Genomic DNA, 27,504 nt, shown 5'->3' with positions numbered 1-27,504 from the left:
CTCCTTCCCTCAGAAACCTCTAAATAAAATCTGCTACTTCACTGCTTGTCTACTCCTGAAATTCTTTTCCGCGAGCGAGACAAGAACCCAGTAACCCTGGGTCCCGGGTGTTTGAGGCGGTTGGAGAGAAAGTGACCATCTTTCTCCTCCCCGCTTCACGAAAATCACCCGTGGGGCCCACCGACATCAGGCCCCACGAATGACTTATGTGAAGCGGGGAGGAGAAAGACAGTCATTTTCTTTCCATCCGTTACTACCATCGGGACCCAGGGTTGCTTGGTTCTTGACTCGCCTCACAGAAAGGAATTTCAGGAATAGACAAGCAGTGAAGTAAATAGGTTTTATTTGGAGGGTTTTTGAATGTGTGGAGGGAAGAGAGTGAGAGAGAGAGAGAGAGAGAGAGAGAGAGAGAGAGAGAGAGAGAGAGAGAGAGAGTAACACACTCAAGACAGAACACGTTTCTCCAAGGTTGTAGAGAGCCCATACATACCTACCAGCATTAGACAGAAAAGCATGAAAGTACGCATTTCAAGAGGGGAGATACTGGGAACACATGTGCTCAAGCGTCATGTGCTCAGCCACATGGGCACAAAAAGCTCATGGACTATGGTAGCATGTGTGCATGTTTCCTTTGTTCAAGGTGGCTTTATAGCCTTATAGGGTTTTTCCAACCTTCCCCTAAGTGGGGCTTCTTCCAAGGTAAAAGTCCGTTGCTATGGTTACCAGGGAGGTTGGGAGTGTTGATGTTCTTCTTTGGGCTAAATCACTAAAGTTAATCAGTCTGAGGGTATTTGAGGAATTTGCTTCATGGGGAGGGGTCCAATCTCCTCAGGGTCAGTTGCTCAAGGTCTTATCTGTATCCATAAGGTGTATCAGCCTTGGAATTTTCCTCCCAGAAGTTTTGCTGCTGTGATTCATTGTCCAGGGCCTTTTCCTATCTAACTGCCTACAGCAATACCTGAACCCTCTCCTGGCATCAAAAGCCAAAATAATTTCTAGGAACTGATATTTTAAAAGTCCCAGGGTTCTTTCTGCCTAATTACTGCTACCTGAAGCAATTCTTTACCTTCTGTTTAGATCCCTGAGAATACTTGACTCCACATACCAAATTAACACCCAGAATTTTATAGATAGATCCATATACACATACATATTGTATCTTTCTCTCTCTCTCTCAACTTGCTGTGGCTGCTGCCATGGTTTTTCCTCCTCCTGCCCACGCCATTCTGGCTTAGAGTAGTTTTTGAGTAGGGCTTCTTTCAAACTGCCCCTGCCTGGGTGAGAATCTTTGCTTAGGATGTTGTTGTTAAGGGGAAAAGCTTTAGATTCTTGAAAGTTTTTTCATATATATCCTTTAGATCTGGAAGGTTTTCTGAGGATGGGATCCACACTTCTCTGGGTGGTATCAGTTTCTGCATCTGGGTAAAGGCTCTTTCATTTCCATCTCCAAAGAGCTTGGTGTTTGCATCTCAAATGTATATGCTTCTCATGGCCCTGGGCTAGTCAAGAGTAGACAATTGCTTTTATGTTTTTATTATTTCCCCTAAAACTTTATCTCCGTCTGCCTGCAGCACTTTTGTTCAGTTTAGGTACTGAGAGTGCCTACTTAGCAGTGTGGAATATTCTTGTGTCTGCTTATCTTAGAATATGATAAAGAAAATTTGTTCCCTTAAGAAATATTGATAGTATGGGGCTGGATCAATAGCACAGCGGGTAGGGCATTTGCCTTGCACGCAGCTGACCCAAGTTTGATTCCCAGCATCCCATATGGTCCCATGAGCATCGCCAGGAGCATTTTCTGAGTGCATCGCCAGGTGTGACCCAGAAAGTAATATATAGATAGATAGATAGATAGATAGATAGATAGATAGATAGATAGATAATATATCACTTGTACCACCACTGTTTTGCCACTGTTGTCCCGTTGTTCATCGATTTCCTCAAGCGGGCACCAGTAATGTCTCCATTGTGAGACTTGTTGTTACTGTCTTTGGCATAACAAATACTCCACGGGTAACTTGCCAGGCTCTGTCATGCGGGCAGGATACTCTAGATAGCTTGCCAGGCTCTCCGAGAGGAACAGAGGAATCAAACCTGGGTAAGCCTCATGCAAGGCAAATACCCTATCCGCTGTGCTATCGCTCCAGCCCTGATATATCACTTGATAATTTATAATATAAAAAATATTATTCTGTACCTCAAAGGAAACTATCACCATGATACAGACTACCCACAGAATGGGAGAAATTATTTGCCTAACACTTGTCTGATAAGGGGTTCACATCTAAGATATATATTAAGATATATATATATTTATATGGCACTGATAGAACTTTACAAGAAAAAATTCCAACCCTATCAAAAAAATGGAGAGAAGAGACAAACTGAAACTTCCCCAAAGAAGAAATACAAGTGGCCAAAAAGCACATGAAAAAAGTCCTCTGCATTGCTATTTATCAGGGAGATGCAAATCAAAACAACAGAGATATCATCTCACCCCCCAGAGACTGGTACATATCCAAAAGAATAAGAACAATCAGTGGTGGTGCTGATGCAAGGAAAAAGAGACTCTCATTCACTGCTTATGGGAATGTCAACTGTTCCAGTCTTTCTGGAAAATATGAATATTTCTTAAAAATCTAGGAACTGAGCTTCCATTTGATCCGGCTTCCATTTGGTCCAGCACTGCCAGTTATTGTAATATTGTAATATTTGTGTAATATTCATATTGCCAGGGTCCAAAAACAAAATGGAGAAAAGACCTTTACATTCCCATCTTACTTGCAGTACTATCAACAATAGCCAAAATGTGGAAACAACCAAATATCCAAGAATAGATGAGAAAACTATGATACATATACACAATGGAATATTACTTGGCTATAAGAAAAGTTTGTCATGAAATTTGCTGCCACATGGAGGGACCTGGAGAATATCACGCTGAGTGAAGTTAGTCAGAGGGAGAGAGACTGACACAAAATGATCTCTCTCATATGCTGGACATAAAGAATCATAATGGTGAAATAATGAATAACCGAAGGCAACCGAAACAAAGGCTATGAGAACTGGCATTCAGTAAGAAACATGCCACTTGAGAGGTGTTAGGGGATAAGCCAGGGAGGGGGCTACATCTGTGGTGTAATGAAGCATTCAACAAAAAGGAGGAGGTAGTTCTGAAAGGTGGGACATTTTATGTGTGAAATCCTATCAGCAACAGTACTGTTGATCACATTGCAAAAATTTATTTTAATTAACCCACTCAAAAATAAGTGCTTCTGGTAAAAGCAGGGTGGGAAGCAAATGGTGAGGGGTGGGGGCATTGGTGAAGGGAAGTGGACTCTGGTGTGGAGATTGGTGTTGAAATATCATATGCCTGAAACCCAATCATGAATAACTTTGTAATTTCATGGTCAATACTTTTATTTAAATGCAAATCTCTGGCACCCATTATCTGTGGGTAAATACCCTGGAAAATATTCTGTTTGTAAAAATCTTGAGCAATTATAAATTATGAAAATATAAATTATGAAAATGTAAAATATAAGAAAAAAAGCATTGTGTGTAAAATAGAAAATGGATTATTGTGGGGCCTAACTGATAGTACACCGGCTAGGGCTGAGGCATTGACTCAGCTTCCATCCAGGGTACCCAATAGGGTTCCCTGAGCACTGCCAGGAGTGACCCCTGAGCACAGAACCAGGAGTAAGCCCTGAGCACTGCACTGCTGGGTGTGGTCCAAAAACAGAAACAAATTTGTAAAAAGATAATTCTTCTAGAGCTGGGAATATTAGTCAAAGGACAGAGCACATTGCCTAAAGAGCGTGAGGCTCTGGGTTCCATCCTGACTCTGCATACTACATCATCCACTGAATACCACTAGGTGTGATGGTCCTCGTGGCCCTTAACACACTCAGATGTGGTTCCCTATATATATATGTATATATATACACATACACATATACATATATATATATATATATATCACTTGAATCACTTGTCATCCCGTTGCTTTGCTGGAGCGGGGACCAGTAATGTCTCCATTCATCTCTGCCTCATGCTAGTGTAGCCCAATGACGTCTGCTCGCTCCAGGAACACAAAGAGCATCACAGCCTCTCCTTACTTGTCCTTCCCAATGCTGCCATATTTGGGGCTCTCCAAGAGGGATGGAGGCTTTTAGGGCGGTCTCTAATCATCCTTACAGGTGCTCCAAGTCTACCGAATGCAAGCAAAATAAATTTTGCCCCATTCTGAGGGGGCCCCAGTGAAGACAGCCTGGCACTGAGGCAGGAGGTTCTGCATCACTCTCTTCCAGGAGCTTTGTTTTGTAGTCTCTAGATCTTGGCCATTGACAAGATTACATGGTGATGGGGGCAGTTTGTGTACATACATATATATACATACATATATACATATATATATATATATATATATATATATATATATGCCAGGCCGAGTCACAACACTATCAAGCATGGAACAGTGACAGTAGCACACACAGTGGCTTATCCACTGAAGGACGCTGTCCTCCAACCACTGAGTCACTTGGGACTCGGCACAGGTGTTTGACCTGGCACAGACCCTACAGACCCTATGTGATGGGGTCTTGCTCTGCCAGCTATTCACTGATCTTCAGGCACACTCCATCCACCTCAAGGCGATCAACCTGAGGCCACAGATGCCCCAGGCACTACCCAAAGACGCAGGCAGGTGCGTGTTGTCACCGTGCAAATTGTTACAGCAAGCTGGTCACCAGGAGCTTACATTCGAAAGACTGGGAACATCTGCAGGGACAATTAGAGATCGCCCCCAAAGAAGCCTCCATTCCCCACCCCCCAGAGCCTGGCAAGCTACCGAGGGTATCCCGTCCACACGGCAGAGCCTGGCAAGCTACCTGAGATGTACTAAATATGCCAACAACAGTAGCAAGAATGGGTCTCATTTCCGTAACCCTGAAGGATCCTCCAACTGAGTTGGGGAGAACGAGAGAGCTCATACTAAGCAGATAGTGCAAGTCAATGGGCCGGAAGGCGCCCCACATCAGCTGGCCACCAAGGCGCCTGCAAGAGCATGCCAGCCACAGGCAGCGTGAAGAAGTGGCGCCGCTACCAGCACGACACCGTGGCTCTGTGCAAGATCCGCCGCTACCAGACGTCCACCAAGCCGCTTATCTGCAAGCTACCGTTCCAGTGGCTGGTGTGCAAAATGCGCAGGACTTCAAGACTGGCCTGCGCTTGCAGAGCTCAGCACTCACGGCACTGCAGGAGGTATGTGAGGCCTACCTGGGGGGGTGGGGGACTCTTCGAGGATACCAACTTTTGCACCATCCATGCCAAGCGCGTCACCATTATGCCCAAAGACATCCAGCTGTTGTGCCGCATCCACGGAGAAAGGGCATAAAGTTTACGAGCTAAAATCTCAGGGCTACATCCCAAAAAACAAATGCAACCGGTGTTGGCGTGGATGTGGGGAGAAAGGGACTCTCCTTCACTGCTGGTGAGAATGCCGACTGGTTCAGCCCTTTTGGAAAACAATATGGACGATTCTCAAAAAGTTAGAAATTGAGTTTCCATTTGACCCAGCAATACCACTCCTGGGAATATATCCCGGAGAGGCAAAAAGATATAGAAGAAATGACATCTGCATTTCCATGTTCATTGCCACACTGTTTACAATAGCCACAATATGGAAAAAACCAGAGTGCCAAAAACAGATGACTGGCTAAAGAAACTCTGGTATATATACACAATGGAATACTATGTAGCTGTCAGAAAACATGAAGTCATGAAATTGGCATATAAGTGGATCAACATGGAAAGTATCATGCTGAGTGAAATGAGTCAGAAAGAAAGAGACAGACATAGAAAGATTGCACTCATATGTGGAATATAAAGTAGCTGAGAGATACAAGCTTACAATGTTGCAATTTCTGGCAGATATTTATCAGGACTTAGTCACTAAAATACAGAAATCCAAAACCATGTGGCTGCTAGTGCAGCCTCTCGACCTCATATCTCTTCATTCTCGGCAATGGAAAACAAATTATCAAATGCTATCTTTTCAGCAGATCGACTTTAGGGGGGAGAAACTCCAAATCAATAATAGTGAGTTTTTTGTTGAAATATTGAATGTAATCAGAGTAAAGTGAAAGTAAAGTGAAATTTACCAGTTACACATGCGGGGTGGGGGGTTGGAGAAGTGGGGGGAAGGGGAAGGTATACTGTGATTCTTGGTGGTGGAATATGTGCACTGGTGAAGGGATGGGTGTTCGAGCATTGTATAACTGAGACTTAAACCTGAAAGCTGTGTAACTTTCCACATGGTGATTTAATAAAAGAATAAATCAATTTAAAAAAATAAAAATAAATAAAAATAAAATCTCAGGGCTGGGACAAATGGAGATGCTACTGGCGCCTGCCCGAGTAGATTGATAACTAGTGGGATGAAAGTGCTACAGTAATAACTGATCAAAACTATATATTGACATAAATGTGTTTGAGATGCAAAATATTTGCATCGCCAGAAGGATTCTTCATTTATACCTACTTTTTTCCTACATCCTGAGGAATTCTTGAAAATCACTCTTGGGGCTGAAGCGATAGCCCAGTGGGTAGGACATTTTCCTTGCACGCGGCCAACCCAGGTTCTATTCTCAGCATCCCATATGGTCACCTGAGCAACGCCAGGAGGAAATCCTGAGTGCAGAGCCAGGAGTAACCCCTGTGCATTGTTGGGAATGACCCAAAAAGCAAAGAAAAAAAGAAAAAAAAGAAAAAAGAAAGAAAGAAAAGAAAACCACTCCTATGTATGTGGAAAATGGGCAACTTTTAGGGGCTGGCATTTTTCATTCGGCTTAAAGGTCTGGCAAGCTACCCATGTGTATTGGATATGCCAAAAACAGTAACAATAAGTCTCTCAATGAGATACATTACTGGTGCCCGCTCGAACAAATCGGTGAGCAATGGGATGACAGTTCTGATTTATAAATTTATTAATTTTCCCTTCCTATTATTGTTGCTGCAATGTCCTGGGACCACATATTTGTTATGGTGCCAAGAGTTGTGCACATGATTGCAATGTTCATAATACCTGGTTGCAGTGCACTGGTGCTGCACTTGTGGCATCAGGGATCACAATGGCATTTCCACTAGGCTAGCACTTGGTGATTTGTCATGGTGTTGGTGATCAAACTTATGGCCTCATATGTACAAGCCAGGAACATCCCTGGATCCTTATTTGTAAACTTACTATTGAGCCTGTGACTACATAATTTAAACAAATGTAAAAATGTTTAGTACAAAAATTTTTTTTAGTTTGAATTCTTATTGTGATAACAAAAAAAAACATAACCTGTAATTTTTCACCTGTTGAAAGACATTGGGATTGTTTTTAGTTTTGAGCTATCATAAAAATAATCTGCTATAAACATTCATCTACATGCTTTCTGGTAGGAAAAGAAAATTTTATTTCTCTAAATGTCCAAGTCTGCAATTGCTAGTTCATATGGTTGACTGATAAGAAACTCTCAAACTGCTTCAGCATAGCTATTCAATTTCCCATTCCCATCAACAGGGTATGAATGATGAAATTCTTGGGGTCCTTGGGACTCCTTGATGATGTCAGTATTTTTAATTTTAGCTATTCTGATTGGTTTGTAGTGACATTTACTTGTGTTTTAAATTTGCATTTCTCTAATGGCTAATCATGTTGAGTATCACTTCACATGCCTATTTGACACAAGTAGCTCCTCTGCCGTGATATTTCTGTTCATGTCATCTACCCATTTCCAAACTCTTTTCTTCTTAGTTCCACTTAACAATGTTTGGTTCAATGATACATCATCTCTCAACCAACTGTCTATGGACAAGTGCCAGTCCACAGAAAATTCCTGTCAGTCCATGAAAAAGTTATTGCCACTTAACACATAGTGCGCCTGGATCTTGTAATAGAGTGGAACTGGGAGAGTATTGCACTAGATGACAACTATTAGCAATAGTGTATGCATCATTTTATCAGTGCTTATTGTGTCAGCTTGTTTATTAATAACACTTCTTAGTCACGCTCCACACTTCTCGGTCTTCTTTAATATTTGCCCTTAAATAACTCTTTCCTGTGCACATTGTCTGCTAATACTGCGTTGTGGCACTTTAGAAAGCAGTTATTTCTTGTGTAATTGTGCTGCCATATTTGAAACCGTCAAAATGAAAGTCAAAAATGTCAAACAGCACAAACTTTTAACCTTTAAATCAAGAACAATAGTTGGGAGAACGGTAATGACACCGAAATTAAACCAAATGTGATTGCTTCTAGAAGAAACAAGGAACAGAAATGTGTTTGCAATGGGCGACTGAAACCAAAAGAAAAAAGTTAAAAAACACTTCAAAGAAGAGCTATGAAGTGTGGCCTCCCTGCATAAGTGAGATGGACTGAGATGGCCATTGAGACAAAGGGTTCTTTAAACTGAGGGAGGAAGCAATTTGTGTAAGAATGGAAGCTAACCTAATAAAGCTTTTGTTGTGTGAGGACTGGATAGCTACACTTGTGTACATAGAAAACATAGCCAGATGGCTTCTCAATGAACTTGTTACTGCTCTTTAGAATATTGGCACAAATATTATCACACAGAACTAGATGAACATGTTTAAAAAGAAGTTGTCATTCAGTATAGTCATATATAATAGAAATATAATCATTTCTTTTTTTAATTTTTTTTTTTTGCTTTTTGGGTCACACCCGGCGATGCTCAGGGGTTACTCCTGGCTCTACACTCAGGAATTACTCCTGGCAGTGCTCAGGGGACCATATGGGATGCTGGGATTCGAACCCAGGTTGGCCGCGTGCAAAGCAAATGCCCTACCCGCTGTGCTATCGCTCCAGCCCCCAATATAATCATTTCTATTATTGCTAGTGTCAACCAAAATTACCAGTATAAGAAGTCAAAATTTAGAGGGCATTAAATCATTAAATCATTATTACCCTAAAAATGAGGATCTTTATAAAGGATTAATAATTCCTTCATGGAAGACATCAACTCATGTACATTTAATCTTTATGAAAAAGAAAACCTGATCAAGTAGTCTTTTGGGGTTAGTTTGATATCCAAACATAAAATGCAATCCTTGTCTCTACTTTGGAAATGACTGTAAAAAGAATATCTACTTCTTTCTTCCAGACATATTATCTGTTGTTCATATTTTCAAGTATCTAATAGTGTAGGAAGACTTTTTCAGCTCTGTCAGTGATAAAAAAAAATAGTGAAACTGAATGATGCCAATTCATCACTTCATTTCTCCAAAACAATGCTTCAGATATTATTATCAACTATTCCAGCAAAGAAGCAGCAGCAAATTTCACACTAAGATTTTTTGAATTGAATATCACTTCCCCCAAAATTGAAGACACTCTATTATTAACTTTTAGTTGTTTATTGCTTAATTTCTCATTATTTAAATTTAAATAACTGAAGCATTCTCATTTTTGATGTTAGTTTTTTAAAATAATGCCTAAAATTCTATTCTAATGTTTCTGCTTGTTCCGTAGCAGTCATTGAAATACTTTTCCTATTTACCAGTACACAGGTGTCAGTGTATAGTAGGCTAGACCATACAGGTTTATGTAATTACAATCCATGACATTTCCACAGCCTCAAAATTGCCTAACAATGGATTATGTGGAAAACTTTTTGTTAAGTGACATATGACCATACTGAAAGTTTTCCATATAGACTATATCCTAGACACAGATATAATCCAATAACCAATGCACGAGGAAATATTTTCTGAGTAGCTTGTTTTTCAAATTTTCTCAGCAGGATTCCTTATAGATAATATATTTTAATTTTGATGGATTTTAGTTTTTTCTTTTTATTGATCATTTAAAGCTTAAAAACATTCCTAAACCTTATATTCTAAAGATTTCCCCAAATGATCTTTTCTTTTTTTTCCCTTTTGGGCCACACCTGATGATACACAGGGGTTACTCCTGGCGGTGCTCAGAGGACCATATGGAATGCTGATAGCATCTTGTTAGTATTACTGAGACATTTACTTTTTTCTCTTGACACATTACATAACCTTTAGCATTTTCGTTCATATACTTTATGGCAATATCCTTGCTTGCATAAATCCATAGAGAAAGTAACTATTTGTAATGGATAATTTAGAAACTGATTGTTCTGATTGTATTTCACTGGAATGCCAAAAACCATATTGCTTTTGAATTAAATTTGACCCCTTCAAAGCCTAAAAGAAGAAAACAGTGGAAACACTCATATGCCTTGCTTATAGAGTTCAAATCACTAAGAAGTCAACAAAAGTAGGCCTTGACATGACCAAAAATATAGTCATTATTGATGGAAACTGATGGTGAATATGTTTTTTAATAACGAACTGCATTCTTGTCGCTGATATGGTTTAGCCTATGCCTCAGAAATCCTAAACTGGCTATATTTCCTTATATACAGATATCAGTCACACCAACGACATAGACAGACCCAGAACAAACAGCCATATCACTGCATCTTCAACACGGGAGGGCTGAATGCTCCAGGAGGTAAACAAACTATAGATAGTCAAGAAATACTATGGGATGGACTCTGGTCAAAGAGTGTAAAGCTCTTGAAATAATTCCTGCCTGGTTCCCTCAAAATGCAGAAGGATCCACTTAAGTTAAAATGAAAACACACTGGCTCAAGGCTTTTAATTTGGACAGTGTGACAATTTCTCCCTGGGAAAAGCTGACTTGTTCTGAGTGATTCATTAATTGTTATACTGTTGTGATTCCCCAGCATCTATCTATAATTGAGGGTAAGAGAAACATACTGGTAGTTATCTCTGACCCCTTTCTGTACAACACTGGTCAACAAAGAAAGACTCCTAAAATAAATTTAATAAATGGCAGAACATCTGAGTCCCAAAGCCATTCAGACCTCAGTCTAGAATTTCTCACAAAAAATTTAGCAATACAAAAACTAACATAATATATATGATTCATCATCATCATCATCATCCCCATCATCCCATTGGTCGTCAATTTTCTCGTGCGGCCTCAGTAACGTCTCCATCCGTCCTAGCCCTAAGATGTTAGTGTGACTATATCAGTTATTTCTGTGCATATGCAAAATGACTTGTAAAATTTATAACAGCTAAAGTTAATCTATTACTGTAATTACTTGATAGAATGGAGGCGAGGATGGGAAGTAATAATGTATTTCAGTAATATGCTTGTTTGGAAATTATATTCTAGTCTGCTTAATCATTTTTGAGGTTTCTGTATTTTACTTGTGAGTTGAAATGAATTCTAAATTGTTTTTAAATACCTAACTTTCTCTATTAAAGTGTCCTATTTTTCTATTTGACTTGCATTGAGGAAGAACCGGGACTATTCTTTCTAGAGACCATGCAATGTAAAGATAAGAAAATTCATATAGACTTCAGAAGAAGTACCACAGTGATGATACTTAGACAATAGTATTTGTTTTCAGGAAAAAAATCTTGGAAGAATGCTTATCTGTCTTTACTTCCTCAGTATGCTCAGAGGAAGGTCTTTTGGCACCTAATGAGTGACTGTGACTTTAATAACCAATCAATCCATCTGTTCCATCACCAAAAATATACCTGGACATAGACTGATACAAGAAATTTAGATCTTCTCAAGCCACTTTACCAAATATTTGGACCACACAAACTACTTAATCACATTTGTTAGGTTGGTATGGAAAATGGAAATGTTATATATCCCAATGGGGAAATCAATTTTTCTAGTTAATAAATCCTGACCACCTAACCAATGATATCTTTTGGTAGTAACCTCAATACTGGTGTGTGTCCCTATTCTTAAAAAACAAACAAACAAACAAACAAACAAAAACACTGTTCAACATTGCCTGAACACTCTAGTAACTGCCTGAAGCTTTCAACAAAGATTATTTACTTGTCTTAGATAAGAGGGGATCCAATATACCCTTTGAAAAAATTATTATCTAGGGTCAAAGAGATAGTACAGCAGGCGAAATGCTTGCCTTGAATGCAGCTGACCCAAGTTTGATCTCTGGAACCTCATAAGGTTCGCTGAGCCTTGCCAGGAGTGATGTCCAAGCACAGAGCCAGGAATAATCTCTGAGTAACTCTGGTATGGGCCCCCCGAAGAGCTAAAATGAGAAAAAGAATAAAAGAAAAAAATATTATCAATACCAGGCTGGATGCCTCACAATGGCTCTATTTCATCTGTAGCTGCAAGGTCTGCCTCTCTCTACCAGGACATGTGAGGTTTTGTAAACCCACACATTTCCCACACCTCAGGTAATAACAACATGCCATTGGCAGTTAAAACAAGATCCTTTTCTCATACTCTTCCTTGCTTCTGCATGCGTAGGTGCCAGAGTTATGGCATCCCTTCATAGTGCCAACAGCTATCCACTTCCACAACCCTCATCACCGTAGTTAAGTATATGTGGTCCTGAGGACCATATGTGGTGCTGGAGACCATATGTGGTTTTGGGGATCAAATTGTGGTTCGCTTCCTGCAAGGCAAGTGCCTTGACCCCTATTCTATCTCCCTAGCTCCTACATAAGATAGTTTTCATATGTGATATATCATTTCATCCCTGGAGTGAATAATCTTGATCATACAGTGTAATTCTTTTCTATATTGCTGATTTATGTTTAATTATGTTCATTAAAGATTTTCACCTCTATATTCATGAAGTTTCTTGGTTTTTCGTTTCCTGTTTTCACAGTCTTTTTCAGGTTGGTATCAAGTTTATACAAGCATCATAAACTAAGGCAAGATGTAGTCCTTATTTTTCTATTTTTCACACAGAGATTGTGCACCTTTGGTGTTAGTTCCTCCTTATATCCTTGATAGAATTCTCTAGTCAAACCATCTGGGGCTGGAAATATCATTCTTGGCAGTTTTAAAATTAGAAAATAAATTCCTTTAATAGGACTATTCAAATAACCTATTTCATATTCAGTGAATTGCAGTTTTTTATTTAAAGACTTGGCTCATTTCTTAAATTTACAAAATTTATTCACATAGTGGTTTATAGTATTATACTGATTGCCCCCTTGGTGTCTGTAGTTAAAGCTCTTCATTCTTAACATTATCATATCTGTTGCTTTGTTTTGTTTTGTCAGTAGAGCTAGAGGTTTTCCAATTTTGTTGATTTCTTTTAAAATTCCGAAGCAGTACTCAGTGGATCTAGGGCCACACACCTGGCAATACACAGCTGTGCAGGCCGGTGAGGTAAAGTTTGCACTGGTGAAGTTGTACTGCTCAGGTCCTCTGGTGCTGGGGGCTACCAGGTTCATACCTGACAGTCTTTATGGACTATCAGGGATACACAGTCTGGTCTTTCATTTTATTTTAATTGAACAACATGCTTTAAAAAATTGTCTCCAATGTGTTCCTGCTTTCATTGCCATTGATTTCCACTCATGTTCAATATTTTCTTGTGTCTATTTGTGTTGAGTTTACGTTTGCCTTTTATGTTCCTAGTTCTCAAGGGAGGAATTTGGGGTATTGAATTTGATATCTATACAATCCTCTGACTCTGGGCTGCTGCTACATTACACAACCCCAGAAGCTATCAAAATTTTCAATGAGAAAAGTGCCCATTGGAGATATGCTTTACAGTAACACTACTCTTCAAGTAACAGAAAAAAAGTGCCAAATGTTAAACTAGAGAATTGTATAGGACTCACATATCAGTGATTTGACTCAATCATTTGACTAGTATTTTTTTCCTCCAAAATGAATCAATTGATTCATAGGCAGGAGTTACCATGGTGTCATTAAAAATATTTCAATAAAAATAATATACATTTTTTGGTCTCTAATAGTGTTGTACCAGAAGTTTGCTCAATCCAGCACACTGAGACAAAGATTTGAGAGGAAAACAAGGAGATCTTTATTTACATCAGCTAGCCAGGCTAGGGATCATAACTAGGCAAAATTAACTGAAGCTATTTGCTGGAATCAGGTTTCTAAAAGCACTTATATAGAGCATCTGTGAGCATATGACTTCTTATCAAAAATGAGACAGTATAGTCACTGGCATCAAGTACAGAAATGACTTTGAGGTCACATCATAACACCAAATACAGAAATGACATTGGGGTTATAGTACAGCAATTATATCATAAGAAGGAATTACAACCATGGTTACATCAAGGAATGTTGGGCAAGTCTGTTTACCTGAAATCAGGGGGTTCTATTGTTTTTTCAGTTAACAATTAAATTCTTAATCACACACTACAGTAGATAATAATGAATCTTCTATACATACCATTCATATCGTTGCCTAATTCCAAGCCTACTAAAGTTTGCCTGTTTACATTTCTGTTGGACTTTCTGAAGTTTCCATTGTGTGCAAGTAAAAGTATAGTTTATATTTTAAAAATTGGGCAAATCTTTTTCTTATCTGTGTCTGCTTCTCTTGTATAAACTGGACAACTAAAAACCCATTTTCTGGACTAGAGAGTAGACAGAGGTTAAAGCATGTACCTTGATATTTGATTACATACCTGGCATCACATGGTCCTTTGGATTGGCCCTAAACAGCATGCCCCCTCATACCAAAACAATCAAACCATTTTTCTGGTCCTTTGGACAGTTCTACAACAGCTGGCACCAGTGTGTTCCCCTGTGCTTCACTGGGTGCAGCCCTGGACACACTGGAAACCCTGAAGCCCCACCAGTTGTAGACTGTGAATATAGCCAGAGTGACCCAGGTGTTCCCTGGCACTTCAGGGAGAGATCCCTTATATAAAACCACTGGCCCAATTGGCTGGGAGCCTCAATGAGGCTCCCAAGTTTCCTGAGCACCGTTATTATACTGAGAGATAACAGAGTGGGTATGGCATTTCCCTTGCATTTGGCCAATTGGGTTTCAATGTCCAAACACATATGGTCCCATGAGCTCTGCCAGGAGAGATTCCTGAGCACAGAGTCAGGTGTAAATCCCAGAGCACAATTCAGTGTTGCCCCCAAATCAAACCAAACCAATACCAGTGGGGTTCCCAGGTGACATGAGAAGCAGGGAGGAGAGTGTCAGCAGCCTCAAGAAGGAAATCTGCCTTTTTCTCTCTATCCACCTATGCCACCTCAGGAACAGTTTGGGAAATTTAGGACTAATAAGAGTATAAAACCAACACCCAAGGACAGCAGAAACACAGGCCAGGAGGCTTGGTCCACACTTGGAAGCCTGCGTCGGGTGGAACCACTATGGCAATGATAGTTGGAAATGATCACTCTGGATAAGAATTGCGTGCTGAAAGTAGGTGAAGGGACAAACATGATAACCTCCCTGTACCTGTATTAGAAACCATAATGCCCAAAGGGGAGGCAGAGAGGGGGAGGGAGGGAAAGAGACAGAGACAGAGAGACAGAAGAAAAGTGTTTGCCATGGAGTTAGATTGTGTGTGGGGGGGAGGGAAACTGGGACTTTGGTGGTGGGAAATGTACACTGGCAGAAGGATGGGTATTGGAAAATTGTATGACTGAAACTTGATCATGAAAAGCTTTGTAACTGTTACCTCACAGTGTTTCAGTATTTTTTTATTTTTTTTTTTTTTAAATTTTTAAATTTATTTATTTTTAATTAGAGAATCACCGTGAGGGTACAGTTACAGATTTATACACTTTTGTGCTTATACTTCCCTCAACAAAGTTCGGGAACCCATCCCTTCACCAGTGCCCATTCTCCACCACCCGTAAACCCAGTGTCCCTCCCACCCTCCCCAATCCCATCTCCCCCCCACCCCATCCTGCCACTGTGGCAAGGCATTCCCTTCTGTTCTCTCTCTCTAATTAGCTGTTGTGGTTTGCAATAAAGGTGTTGAGTGGCCGCTGTGCTCAGTCTCTAGCCCTCATTCAGCCCGCAACTCCCTTCCCCCACATGGCCTTCGACTACAATGTAGTTGGTGATCGCTTCTCTGAGTTGACCTTTCCCCGGAACGTGAGGCCAGCCTCGAAGCCATGGAGTCAACCTCCTGGTACTTATTTCTACAGTTCTTGGGTATTAGTCTCCCACTCTGTTATTCTATATACCATAGATGAGTGCAATCTTTCTATGTCTGTCTCTCTCTTTCTGACTCATTTCACTCAGCAGGAAACTTTTCATGCCCATCCACTTAACTACAAAATTCTTGACCTCCTTTTTTCTAACAGCTGCATAGTATTCCATTGTATAGATGTACCAAAGTTTCCTCAACCAGTCATCCGTTCTGGGGCATTCGGGTTTTTTCCAGATTCTGGCTATTGTAAACAGTGCTGCGATGAACATACATGTGTAGATGTTGTTTCGATTGTACTTTTTTTTCAGTATTTTTTTAAAAAAGAAGTCAGCTGTGAGCTTTGCTCCTTGCTAGAAAAGAAAATTAATTCTGTACTTTGCCCAGAACTTTTGGATCATTTGCGTTTTTGCCTCTCAGTAGAGAATTTCAGGAGATGAATCAGGTTTTATTTGGAAGTTCTGAGGAAGGGTGGGGGGAGAGAGAGAGTGTTCAAGAGAGAAGGTGGGCTTCTCCAGAATGGAGAGAGAGAGAGTCCCAGTACACATCCCAGCATTTAAATATGAAAGTACTTATCTCACGAGGGTTGATGTGGGCCACATATGTACTCCGGCAGTACATGCACTCATCAGTAACCTATGGGCATGGGGATCCGGCATCGTATGCATGCTCTTCCTTTGATCTAGATGGCTTTTATAAGATTTCTCCCAGACTTCCTGGAGTGGCACTTTCTACCTAGGTAAGAGTTGTTTGGTAGGAGGATGTTTGTCAAAGGTAGAGTTGAGAGTAGCTGAATGTCTTGATATTTCTTTCCTGGCCTTTGTTGCTCCTGGAGCTTCTCTCGGAGGTGGGTTCAGCCTTTCTCTCTCTCTCTCTCTCTCTCTCTCTCTCTCTCTCTCTCTCTCTCTCTCTCTCTCTGTTGGTGCCATATTAGTTGCTTAGCTCTTGTGTCCACAGGTGGGTTTTTAGCAGCATTAATGCTAGTTAGTTTTATTACTTCCCAAGAAATCATTGCTATGGGGGCCCTTTCCTATCTACCTGCCTGCTTCAAAACTAAACCATACACCAAGAGGATTCAGAAAAGCCTGCTTAAAGTTTGATTAGGGAGGGAATCTTTGCCCATCTCAGTGGTTATCTTTCTTGTTAAAGGAAAACTGTAGAAGTTGAATTTCAGTTTTGCTATTGCTAGATTCATCTGCTTTTAAATTGAAGAATAGAGTTTGAGTCAATGTAAACAGAAGCCAGTGGTTTCCAAACTGTGCTTCATATTAGGTATAGCTTGTGGCCCTTCAAATTATTTTAAATGTATTTATTTTAGGTATTGAGGTTATGCCTGCTGGTGGTCAGGGGCTACTACTGACTCTGCTCAGGTATTACTCCTGGGAGTGATGAGGGACAAATATAGTGCTAAGAATTGAACTGGATTCAGCAGCTTTCAAGGAAAATGCTTTAATCCCTGCACTATCTACCCAGTTCCTTTAAGCAATTTAGTGCCCATATCATTTGAAGCAGTACATCTGATACCAATATTTCAAAAAGAATTTTTGGGTGATTCTGATGTAGGCAGATAGATAGGAAAGGGTCCCCCATGGTGCTGGAATTCCTTGGGAAGTAACAAAACCAATAGCCCCAAGACTGCAAAAAGTCCACCCTGTGGACATAGACACTAAGGCCTGGCATCAAAGTCCCAGAGAAGTCTGGACCCCTCACCCCACCCTTCCAAGAGAAGCTCCAGCAAAATCAAAGACTAAGGAAAGGAATTTCAAAGACCATCAACCACTGCCAACTCTAGTCCCTTGGCAACCACCCTAGCAACAGGCTCTTACCTAGGTAGAAACTCTCACATGGGGCACTTGGGAAACCCCCTATATAAGCCAACTTGAACAAAGGAAGCACACTCATATGACGCATGAGCCAGTGTGCTGCTTTGTCCACGTGGCCAAGCACATGCGGTGCCTGAGCACATGTGTTGCCCACATCTCCCCTCAGATGTATACCTATCAGGTTATCCTAGGTCACTTTACTGCTCAAGTAGGATCCTGGGGAATTCTTGCTGTCAGAACTGTTATTCATTATTTGCTAGTAGGTAGAGGGAAGGGACTTCACAGTACAGAATTAAGAGGAGGCTGTGAGTTTGGATGTTGTTTGTTTATAAAGAACTTGGGAAAGATTTGATTAAAACTATACAAGGAAGCAAAAACGGCACTTCAAAAGTTAAGTTAACAAATTTTAGAAAATATAATGAAAGTTTAATAAAACTACAAGACTAGCAAGCCAGCCTTGCAGGGGTCCTTAGTCAAGTTCTAACTCTACAGAGTTTGGGTGCAGTTTGCTTGTTATATCCATTTTGTTGGGAAAATTCCTATGGGGACTTTTGGTTGTTTTGGGGGTCTCAGCAGCCAGCCTGAGACCCTGGCCAAATTCCCTGCCCCTGGAAACAGGAGCAGGCTCTATTCACAGGGGCCTAGGGCCCTGTGCCAGCACTTCACCCAGAAAGGCACTCTGGTTGTGGAGATAATGGGGTGAGGGACCTGACAGTCATCACTTGCCTGAGCTAACACACCCGGCCTTGAGAGTGGGAAATATAAATCATTAGCTAACATCTGTAATGAACTTGACGAGGTGATAACCAGGTGTACACTATATGCATGTAAGCTGCTTTGAAGTCCATGTATAAATATCCTGTGTGAGAGCTAATAAAATGAGAGCTGCTTGACTTCCAGCTCTTACCACTCTGCATGGTTCTTTCGTGGTTGCAGTGGGGAGTCCGCGGTGCACAGAGGGGCTGGGCAGAGGCTTCTACCCTTCCCACTCCCTCTCCTATAGGGAGTAGTCTGGAAGCTTGGGAGATCATACTCCCAAGGGTCAACTTACCAGGACCCTGACAGGCTTATATTCTAGAATACCTATACTATATATGCTCTGAACAGCAGAACTGGGAAACTAGATAGAACTTCTGACCCAATCACCATCCAATGATGGGGTCTTACTATTTCTATGCATAAGCCCCACCATATCCCTTTCTTATTTCCCAAAATTTGTCAATAAATGCACTGAAAATTTTAGCATGCTTTGGCTTAGTTCCTTATACTTAGGGAATTTAATGATTAAAATAGATGGGTCTGCTTAGGAAAATTATGATGAATCATTCTATTGATGAGATTCTAGTTACTCATGAGCTGTTTTAATTTTATACACCATAATAGATAATACTGCTAAAAATGTGTTTTTATTCATTTGATGCTCAAATCATACACCTTCTGCAAAGTGTCACTTTTTTACTGTCTCTCCAGATCCTTCCTTTTCTTTTTTTTTATAGAGAGCTCTTTATTGTCATTTATTAAGCACCGGCTTAATAATGCAGAACATTTCAGGTTACTCTTCAATAATCAGTTCATTCCCCACCCCACCCCCGCCACCAATTCTGGTTAAAGAGATTTTCAAGTAAAGACATGCTATTTTCTGCATAAAACTTTATGAAATAAAGGCAAAGAACTGTGTACATCTTGCTGGGAAACGCTGCCCAAGGCCGTGGAGATAGTGCCCACCGAGGCCCCTTCACTAACCAGGTCCGGAAAGACTCTTGTTCATGAACTGTCTCTTCATGAAGCAAGTCCACCACTTACTGGGCTTATAATTCTGAGGGTCAAAGACTTTCTCACAGAGTCTCAGGCTTGTCTCCTGCCTCAGCTGCTGCAGGTAGGCCCACATCACTTCGTCTTCTTGTTTGTTAGCTGGTTTGTCATAAATTGCTTTCAGTGGAAACCGGCTCTCCAGGAATGGGGAAATTAGTGACTTCCAGGGTATACATTTCCTTCTCACCTTTGCTTTTGGAATTGCACTGCTAGAGTTTCTTCAGACACTCAGAAATATAGAGAGTGATATATATCAAGGTTCTGTCAGCGTCATTCTTAATTTCCTAGTTTTTGAAGAAGACATTGGCCTTGAAGTAATAGATAGCTTCATTCACAATATTTGTGTCTTTTGTCTCCCGTGGGGTAGGTCCCTTGAACTGGCTTCTGACAGGCAGCAGGACCATGTTTCTGATGACTTTGGTGTCGGGGTCCATGAGGGAGGAGTGGTAGCCGGAATCTCGGCAACACCCGGCTCTCAGCTCCGGCAAGGGGGTCCAAGCGCTTCTGGTTTCCAGATCCTTCCTTCATGGGGATAGTCAGGTGAAGGATGTAGCATTGATATATTGTTTGCAAATTGCATCCTATCACTAACAAGGTAGAAATAATAGTAATTAAAATAAAAAAATAAAAGCAGCAAGTGTTGGCATGGATGTGGGGAGAAAGGAACTCTCCTTCATTGTTGGTGGGAATACCGACTGGTCCAGCCTTTTTGGAAAACAATGTGTACATTTCTCAAAAAACTAGAAATTGAGTTCCCATTTGAACCAGCAATGCTACTTATGGGAATATACCCTAGGGGCCAATAAGCACACAGCAAAAACATCATCTGCACTCTTATGTTCATTGCAGCACTCTTCACCATAGTCAGAATTTGGAAACAACCTGAGTACCCAAGAACAGATAAAATGGATAAAGAAACTATAGCATAACTACACAATGGAATACTATGCAGCTGTTAGGAAAAATGAAGTCATGAAATTTACCTCTAAATAGATAAGCATAGAGAGTACAATGCTGAGTGAAATGAGTCTAGATGTATATGGTAGTTATAAAATATGCTCTGATATATTTTATGTACTCTTTTAATTAAGCAATGTTCTGTACTTATTTCTGACTCTGCCCTCAGTGATCACCCCTGGTAGTGATCATTTCAGAAAGAGTCCTTCTAACCGCCATTTCACCGAGGTGAAATAGTCATGAATAGAGAGCAAGATAAGATGTAAACCATGATAAGATGACAGTGTGTCCAGATGAAGTAGGGAGACCCCAAATGAGATTCAGTGAGGTCTCTGGCACCGCCACAACTTGATGGTTTGATTAACAATGCCTGTCCCCACATAGCAGACTGTCTTATGGACAGCCAAAGTGATCATGCACTTTGATGGTCTCCATGTATTGCATATTTTTATAATTCTATACACATAAGATCTTTCCACCAGCATAGCTAAAGATGAAGATACCTTGAGAATGAAACCGGGCCCCGCACACCCAGTTATCATGACTCACTATGGTCATAAGGCTCTTGCCTTTGCTGATATTCCACATCTTAATTGTCTTATCTCTGGATACAGATAGTAAAAAAGGTTGGAGCTGGTGATCTTTCCCCATTACAGAACCCATTGCTTCCACAATGGAATGATATGCATGTTCTGGAGTCCAGAAAACATATTCCACAACATGCTGGTGTTCTCCTGAAGCTCTTGCACTGCATAGTTGCTACAACCCAAGATACGCACAATACATTCATGGGCGCAGTTTGCTATCAGTGTGCCATCCTGATTTGTTTGCACCATATGGGCCCATTTTGTGTGGTCTGTGAATGACTTCATGCAGTAGCTAGTGTGGCTATCCCACATCTTTAAAGTTGTATCCATATGAAAGACACTATATAACCTGCATTGGGCATGACAACCACTGAAAAAACATTGTGGTCATGGTCATTTGTAGTGCTAATGCAGAGAAAACTCTGAAAATCCTAGAGTTTGATGGTCATATCTGCAGAATAGGAGGTGAGTCATTTCCCACTTTGCTCAAATGAAATATCCTGAACTTAGTCTGTATGGCCTTTAGGAGTTTGTTCCAAATCCCCAGTCTCATAATCCCAGGTTTTAGTTGTAGCATCTTCTGAGGAAGAAAGCACAATAGTGAATATGGGGTGGAAAATCACTCTAGTAACAGGGCTACTGTGGCCATCCAATGCTTGGTTTAGTTTGAATTCTAAACCCATAACCTTCCTCTGTAGCCCAATAGTAGATGTTCAATTCTTTTCCAAAAGTCTGGCATATTTGTTATCTAATTCTTGACTTATATCCAATTCAGTTTCTGTTTTTTAGACGGAATTTAACTGTTCAAAGACATTTGAATTAAGTTAATCAGCTATAGTTCTATGGCGCTCTCCTGGTTTTCTTGGTGTCAGTGCCATTTTGGTCACAGTGTTCAGATTAATTGAAAGTGTGATGTTTCCCTTCTTGGGAAAGAAAAATGCATTATTATTCCAAGATGTATAATAAGCCACTGATTGGACTCCAAACATGATAAATTGTTTCTCTTACAAATTAATCCAATCTGTAATCAAGAGGTTCCCAGTGCATCAGGTTCAGAGAGAAATCTGCTCCCTCAGTCTCAGCAAAGCCTCTTCCCCATCTTCGCTCCCATAGAGTAATGGGAAATTGGAAAATTTAGAGGGAAAGGAGGAAGGATGCAGGGAAAGAACAAGAGGGTGGAGCACTGGGCTTAGTCCCTTAGAAGGTAAGAAACAGTACAACACAGACTACTGAGACTTTACAGGACCTAAGACCAGCCCCGGTTTCTCTCCTCACACCAGACCACTCCCTCCTTTACCTTTCTCATTGCCTTGACTACACCTGAAAGCCTGCTTCTCTGCTCCCTCACTATGAATGTCTGCATCCTGACTCCACAGCCACCCAAACTCTAAACCTACTACTTCCTGGCATTTCTTATATCCCCCTTTACATGTGTCCACAAGAGGCCTCAGTAGATATCTGTACCTTTGTGTTCATAGACGTTTTAGAACTCCTGTCTTCTCAGGATGTTTGGTTTCTGTTTGTGTCCCTGAAAATACTGCCCCATTCAGGAAGTCTCACTGTTCAAGCCTGCAGTCATGGTGCCCAAAGGCATGTGACTGTGACATCACTAAACATGTTACCATGAGCCCTGTTGTTATGGCTACATATGGGTGCTCAAGCTTAAAGGGGACATTGCCCTGCTTACACCAGAAGGACTTTGCCTTCTGTAGGACAAGAGGCTCTGAAGTCATGGAGATTTGGTTATAATGCAAATAAAGCCACACATGCCCTTAGTTCTTAAAGTAATTCAACATAAACATTGTACAAAAGACTTCATTGAATTTTTCCTTGGATGTCAAGGAAGAAATAATGTCATAGTTTCCAGAGACACATATTAGCCACAAAATCTAGTGTCAACCAGGACACAGCAGGAATATTTGGTCATTGGCCTGCCAACAGATGTCCAATTGGTAGAATCTAACAGATTTTGAGACCCTGTTGGGCCCTAATATATTTCTGAGGGGCATTGTTTGCTTTAAGAGTTGTCTTCCAGGGGCTGGAGCGATAGCACAGTGGGTAGGGCGTTTGCCTTGCACGCGGCCGACCCGGGTTCGATTCCCAGCATCCCATATGGTCCCCTGAGCACCGCCAGGAGTGATTCCTGAGTGCAGAGCCAGGAGCAACCCCTGTGCATCGCCAGGTGTGACCCAAAAAGCAAAAAAAAAAAGAGTTCTCTTCCAATCTTTGACTGAGTCTGTTTCCTCTGACTGTTCAAATGTGTTTCTTGCAGGCAGCAGAGTGTTATGTTCAGTTTTCTCATCCATCCTGCCACTCTGTGTTTCTTAATTGGTGCATTTAGCCCATTGACATTGAGAGAGATTATTGTTATGGAATTTTGTACCATCTTTCTGCAATAGTTTGGTGTGTTTGTGGAGTTTGTCTTGTCTAAAGTAGCCCATTTAGTTCTTGTAATGATGGTTTGGGGTCTATGGAGTTCCTGAGTTATTGTTTATCTGTTTGTTTGAGTGTTGTTCCTTTAAATCTGAATGAGAACCTGACTGGGTAAACAATTCTTGGTGAGGCATTTATTTCATTCAGTGTTTTCACTCGATCCCTCTGCTGTCTTCGGGCCCAGAGGGTTTTGTCTGATACATCTGCTGTAAATCTTCAAGAAACTCATACACACACAGTTTTCTTCTTTGATCTTTTTGTTTTCAGTGTTCTATCTCTATGGTTTTTGTCATTCTCATTAGGATATGGCTTGGAGTATTTTTATTTGCAATTCATTTAGTTGGTACCCTCGGGTCTCCTGGATCTGAGTGCATGCACTCTTCAGCTCTGGGAACTCTGTGGCAAAGATGTCTTTGACTGTTGTTTCTTCATTGGTGTCATCTTCTTATCCCTCTGGTCCCCGATGATTCTTATGTTGTTTCTCTTCAAATTATTCCAAAGTTCCCTTGCCATCTGTTGGTTTATTTTAAGGCTTTTCCCCATCTTCTGCGGTTGTCTAGAGAGTTTCTTCACCTCTTCTTGGCGTTCAGTAAACCTGTCCTCAGCAGCTATTATGCTGCTACCGAGTCTTTCCAGTGAGTTTTTCATTTCACTTACCAAGCTTTTCAGATAGGTCATTTCTGGTTTTGGTTTCCTCATTTCTGTCTGCACACATTCTTATGTTTTATTGGCAGTACATTCCATTGTTTCTTTGAGCCCCTTATACATTCCCAGCAATTTTCCTCTAGATATATATTCCTAATAAGAGAGGTTATATAGCTAATTATTATGTTGAACCTTCTCAACTAGCATCTCACTAAGCTTGGTGGTTTTCTTTGTCGCTTTACAATTGTGAGCTTTGAAGTTTGGGATTGTTTCTTGCGTGTTGTTGTGTGATCAGGTGCCTATAATTAGGATGTCTTAGTATGTTTATGGTGAGTTATGCAGAGATGAAGAAAAACTTGGCCATGGTGTGTTTTGGAGCTGCCTTGCACTCCATAGACCAGAAGTGTGTATGGTGGGGTGTGCAAAATAACTTTCCTTCCTGAAATACAGGGCCTCTGATGCCTGGTCTTTTTCAATGTTCTGGAACCAGGACTGTAGTGAACCAAGATGAGGCAACTAAGCAGCTCTCTCCTTCCTATCCACTTCATAGGTGGTGGCCTTATCTTATAGATTTTTCAAGAGTATGCTGCTCAATCTGTTTCCCATTTCTTATTTTTCATTGTTTTCTGACTTAAGTACATTGTGTTCAGGTAATATACTATAATCTTCACTCTTTAAAAGCATTGATTTGTTTTATAATCTAGAATATGGTCTATTCTGAAGAATATTCTATGTACCCTTATGAAATATATACATGGCTGCTATCATATAATTGTCATATAGATGTTAAGTCTCATTGGGTTATGTTATTGCTCAAGTTTTCTTTCCAGTTGATGGTCTCCCTAATTATTCTATCCAATTTTGGAAGTAGATTATTATTGAAATCTCACTACTGTTGTTGACTTATCTTTTATTCTAAAATGGAATTTTTTCCATTTATGATGAAGTGCATAGAGTTAGGGCTGGAGTGATAGAACAGCGATAGGGCATTTGCCTTTCATGCAGCCGATCCATGTTCGATTCCTCCACCCCTCTCGGAGAGCCTGGCAAGCTACCGAGAGTATCGCGCCGGCACGGCAGATCCTGGCAAGCTACCCTTGGCGTATTGGATATGCCACAGTAACAATAAGTCTCACAATGAGAGATGTTACTGGTGCCCACTCGAACAAACCGATGAGTAACGGGGTGACAGTGATAGTGACAGTGATGGTGAAGTGGGGCAGTTGGGTGCTCAAGGACACCTTTGGTGCAATACTTTCAGATTGCTCCTGAAGTAACAACAATCAAACCTTGGTCTGCTGCCTGGAAAAAATTCACAGTAGCCAGATGATTCAGAGGGAAAGAGACAAACATAGAATGATCGCACTTATTTGTGGAATATACAAAACATGATATGAGAATAATACCCAGAGGAAATAGAAATGAGGACCAGGCAGGAATTTTGCCATAATATATGGTGAGTGCAATTAGGACAGTGAAGCGGTGAAGGGACCACTATGATAATGATATGCATGATACCCCTTCATTAACAGTATTGTGAACCACGGTGCCTGAAAAGAAACAAAGGAAGAAAGAAAGAGAAGAAAATTATCAGGCTGGGTGGGTGGTTTTAATGGGTAAGGGAAATTAAGGACATAGATGGAAATTCCCTTAGTTTCCAGGGGAAGGGATGGGTTTGAAAATATTAAACAACTTTGTAACTATGATTCAGTTAAAATTTTCAATTAAATCTTTTTAATGAGAAGTCAATTTCAGCATTTCCACCAAAAATGAATGAGGGTCTCTTTCTCCACCTATCTGCACTAACACTGGTTGGTTTTGTTCTTTTTGATGTGTACCAGTCTCTGTGGCATGAAATGATATCTAATTTCTTTATTTTCATATCTCGAGTGATTAGTGACATAGAGCATTTTTATGTGCCTTTTAGCCTTATGAATTTCTTCTTCTTTGAGGATGTTTCTGTTCATTTCTTCTCCCCATATTTTGAGAGGGGTTGATGTTATCTTCTTATAAAATTCAACCAGTGCCTTAAATATCTTTGGTATTAATACCTTATCAGATGGGAAATCATGACATTTGCTTATAAATGGATGGACATAGAGACTATCATGCTGAGTGAAATGAGTCAGAAGGAGAGGGACAGATATAGAATAACTGCATTCATTTGTGAAATATAAAAATAGTATGAGATTAATATCCAAAACCATAAAAAATAGGGACCAGGAGGACTGGTCAATGGTTGTCAGCTTTTCATAAGTGTGTGAGGGGGCAAAAAAGAGTTAGGTTAGATAAGGAACCAGTATGACAATAATAGTTAGAAATGATCATTCTGGGCAAGAACTGAGTGTTCAGAGTAGGTAAAGGTACATACATAATAATCTTTCAGCATCTGTATTGCAAACCATAATGCCCGAAAGGGGAGAGGGAGAAAGAAACAGGATCTCTTCAGCCTCAGAAAATGTATGAGATGGATTCCTTTCTGCCAGGACACTCCTACAGAAGGCAAGAGTCCCGGGGCTTCCTCCAGCTTATCGTGCGGATCTGATATTGACATCTTCACAATGGCCAAACCTGGGTAACTCTAATGTGTGACAGGTAAAATACTACTGCCATTATTGGTGTATCTCCTGCTCTGTCTTGCCCAGTGCCCAGAACCTCTCAGTAAATAACAGCCTACCCAAAATGGAGAGTTCTCGAATCTTGCTGCATATATGCAAAAGAGTAAGTGAGGTTTTCTTAAGTAATCTGGCAAATTTGAAGTGAATTTGCAGAGAAAATTATGTTTTAGTAACTTGCCTTTCGTCAAAATCAGATTCTAGTTCTACAAATGTGATTGAACAAATGTTATGCATTCTAATAGGCTTGATTTAAATGGTACCCCCTTGGGTAATTCAGATGAAACTGGGTTTACTAACTAGGTAATCAGCCTAGTCTATAAAGAAACTCAAAGCTGCATATGCTGTCACTAGTCTTACCAGGATTGTGGAAGCCAGAGATTCACCATAGAGAAAAGGAAGACGTGCGCTTACATGAGCCTGCTAATAGACTAAGAGGCCTCCATCTAAATTGGTTATAAATATTCATTATTAGTTCTATTTACACATATAATTTTTGGAAATAACGGAGATTTTTAACAGCTGAAATAGCCCAAAATGATGGGCTATTATAAACTGAAGAAATTATTAATTTTCATTTTTGTAATCATAGGAATAGGTATGGGTTATGTTGCTTCAGTT

At 40.5% G+C, this 27,504-nt stretch overlaps 1 protein-coding gene and 2 pseudogenes across 1 annotated transcript; 1 reads left to right on the top strand and 2 right to left on the bottom strand.

Moving 5' to 3' along the window:
- The first annotated feature begins 5,068 nt into the window (after positions 1 to 5,068).
- On the top strand, positions 5,069 to 5,398 carry LOC101542867 (histone H3.1-like). The gene has a single exon (XM_055121142.1). The coding sequence runs from the start codon at positions 5,069 to 5,071 to the stop codon at positions 5,396 to 5,398; it is 330 nt and encodes a 109-aa protein (XP_054977117.1).
- Positions 5,399 to 19,450: 14,052 nt separating this feature from the next.
- LOC101543143 (actin-related protein 2/3 complex subunit 3-like) lies at positions 19,451 to 20,089 on the bottom strand (annotated as a pseudogene).
- An 834-nt stretch (positions 20,090 to 20,923) lies between these two features.
- On the bottom strand, positions 20,924 to 22,068 carry LOC101543410 (platelet-activating factor acetylhydrolase IB subunit alpha-like; annotated as a pseudogene).
- Positions 22,069 to 27,504: the final 5,436 nt, after the last annotated feature.

The sequence above is a fragment of the Sorex araneus genome, chromosome X (assembly GCF_027595985.1).
Source record: "Sorex araneus isolate mSorAra2 chromosome X, mSorAra2.pri, whole genome shotgun sequence".
NCBI lineage: Eukaryota > Metazoa > Chordata > Mammalia > Eulipotyphla > Soricidae > Sorex > Sorex araneus.
Note: the sequence above shows the minus strand (reverse complement) of the source record. Positions and strands in the feature narration are given on the sequence as shown.

Coding starts and splice junctions, on each gene's coding strand:
- LOC101542867 (XM_055121142.1), top strand. CDS start 5,069: ATGCCAGCCACAGGCAGCGTGAAGAAGTGGCGCCGCTACCAGCACGAC.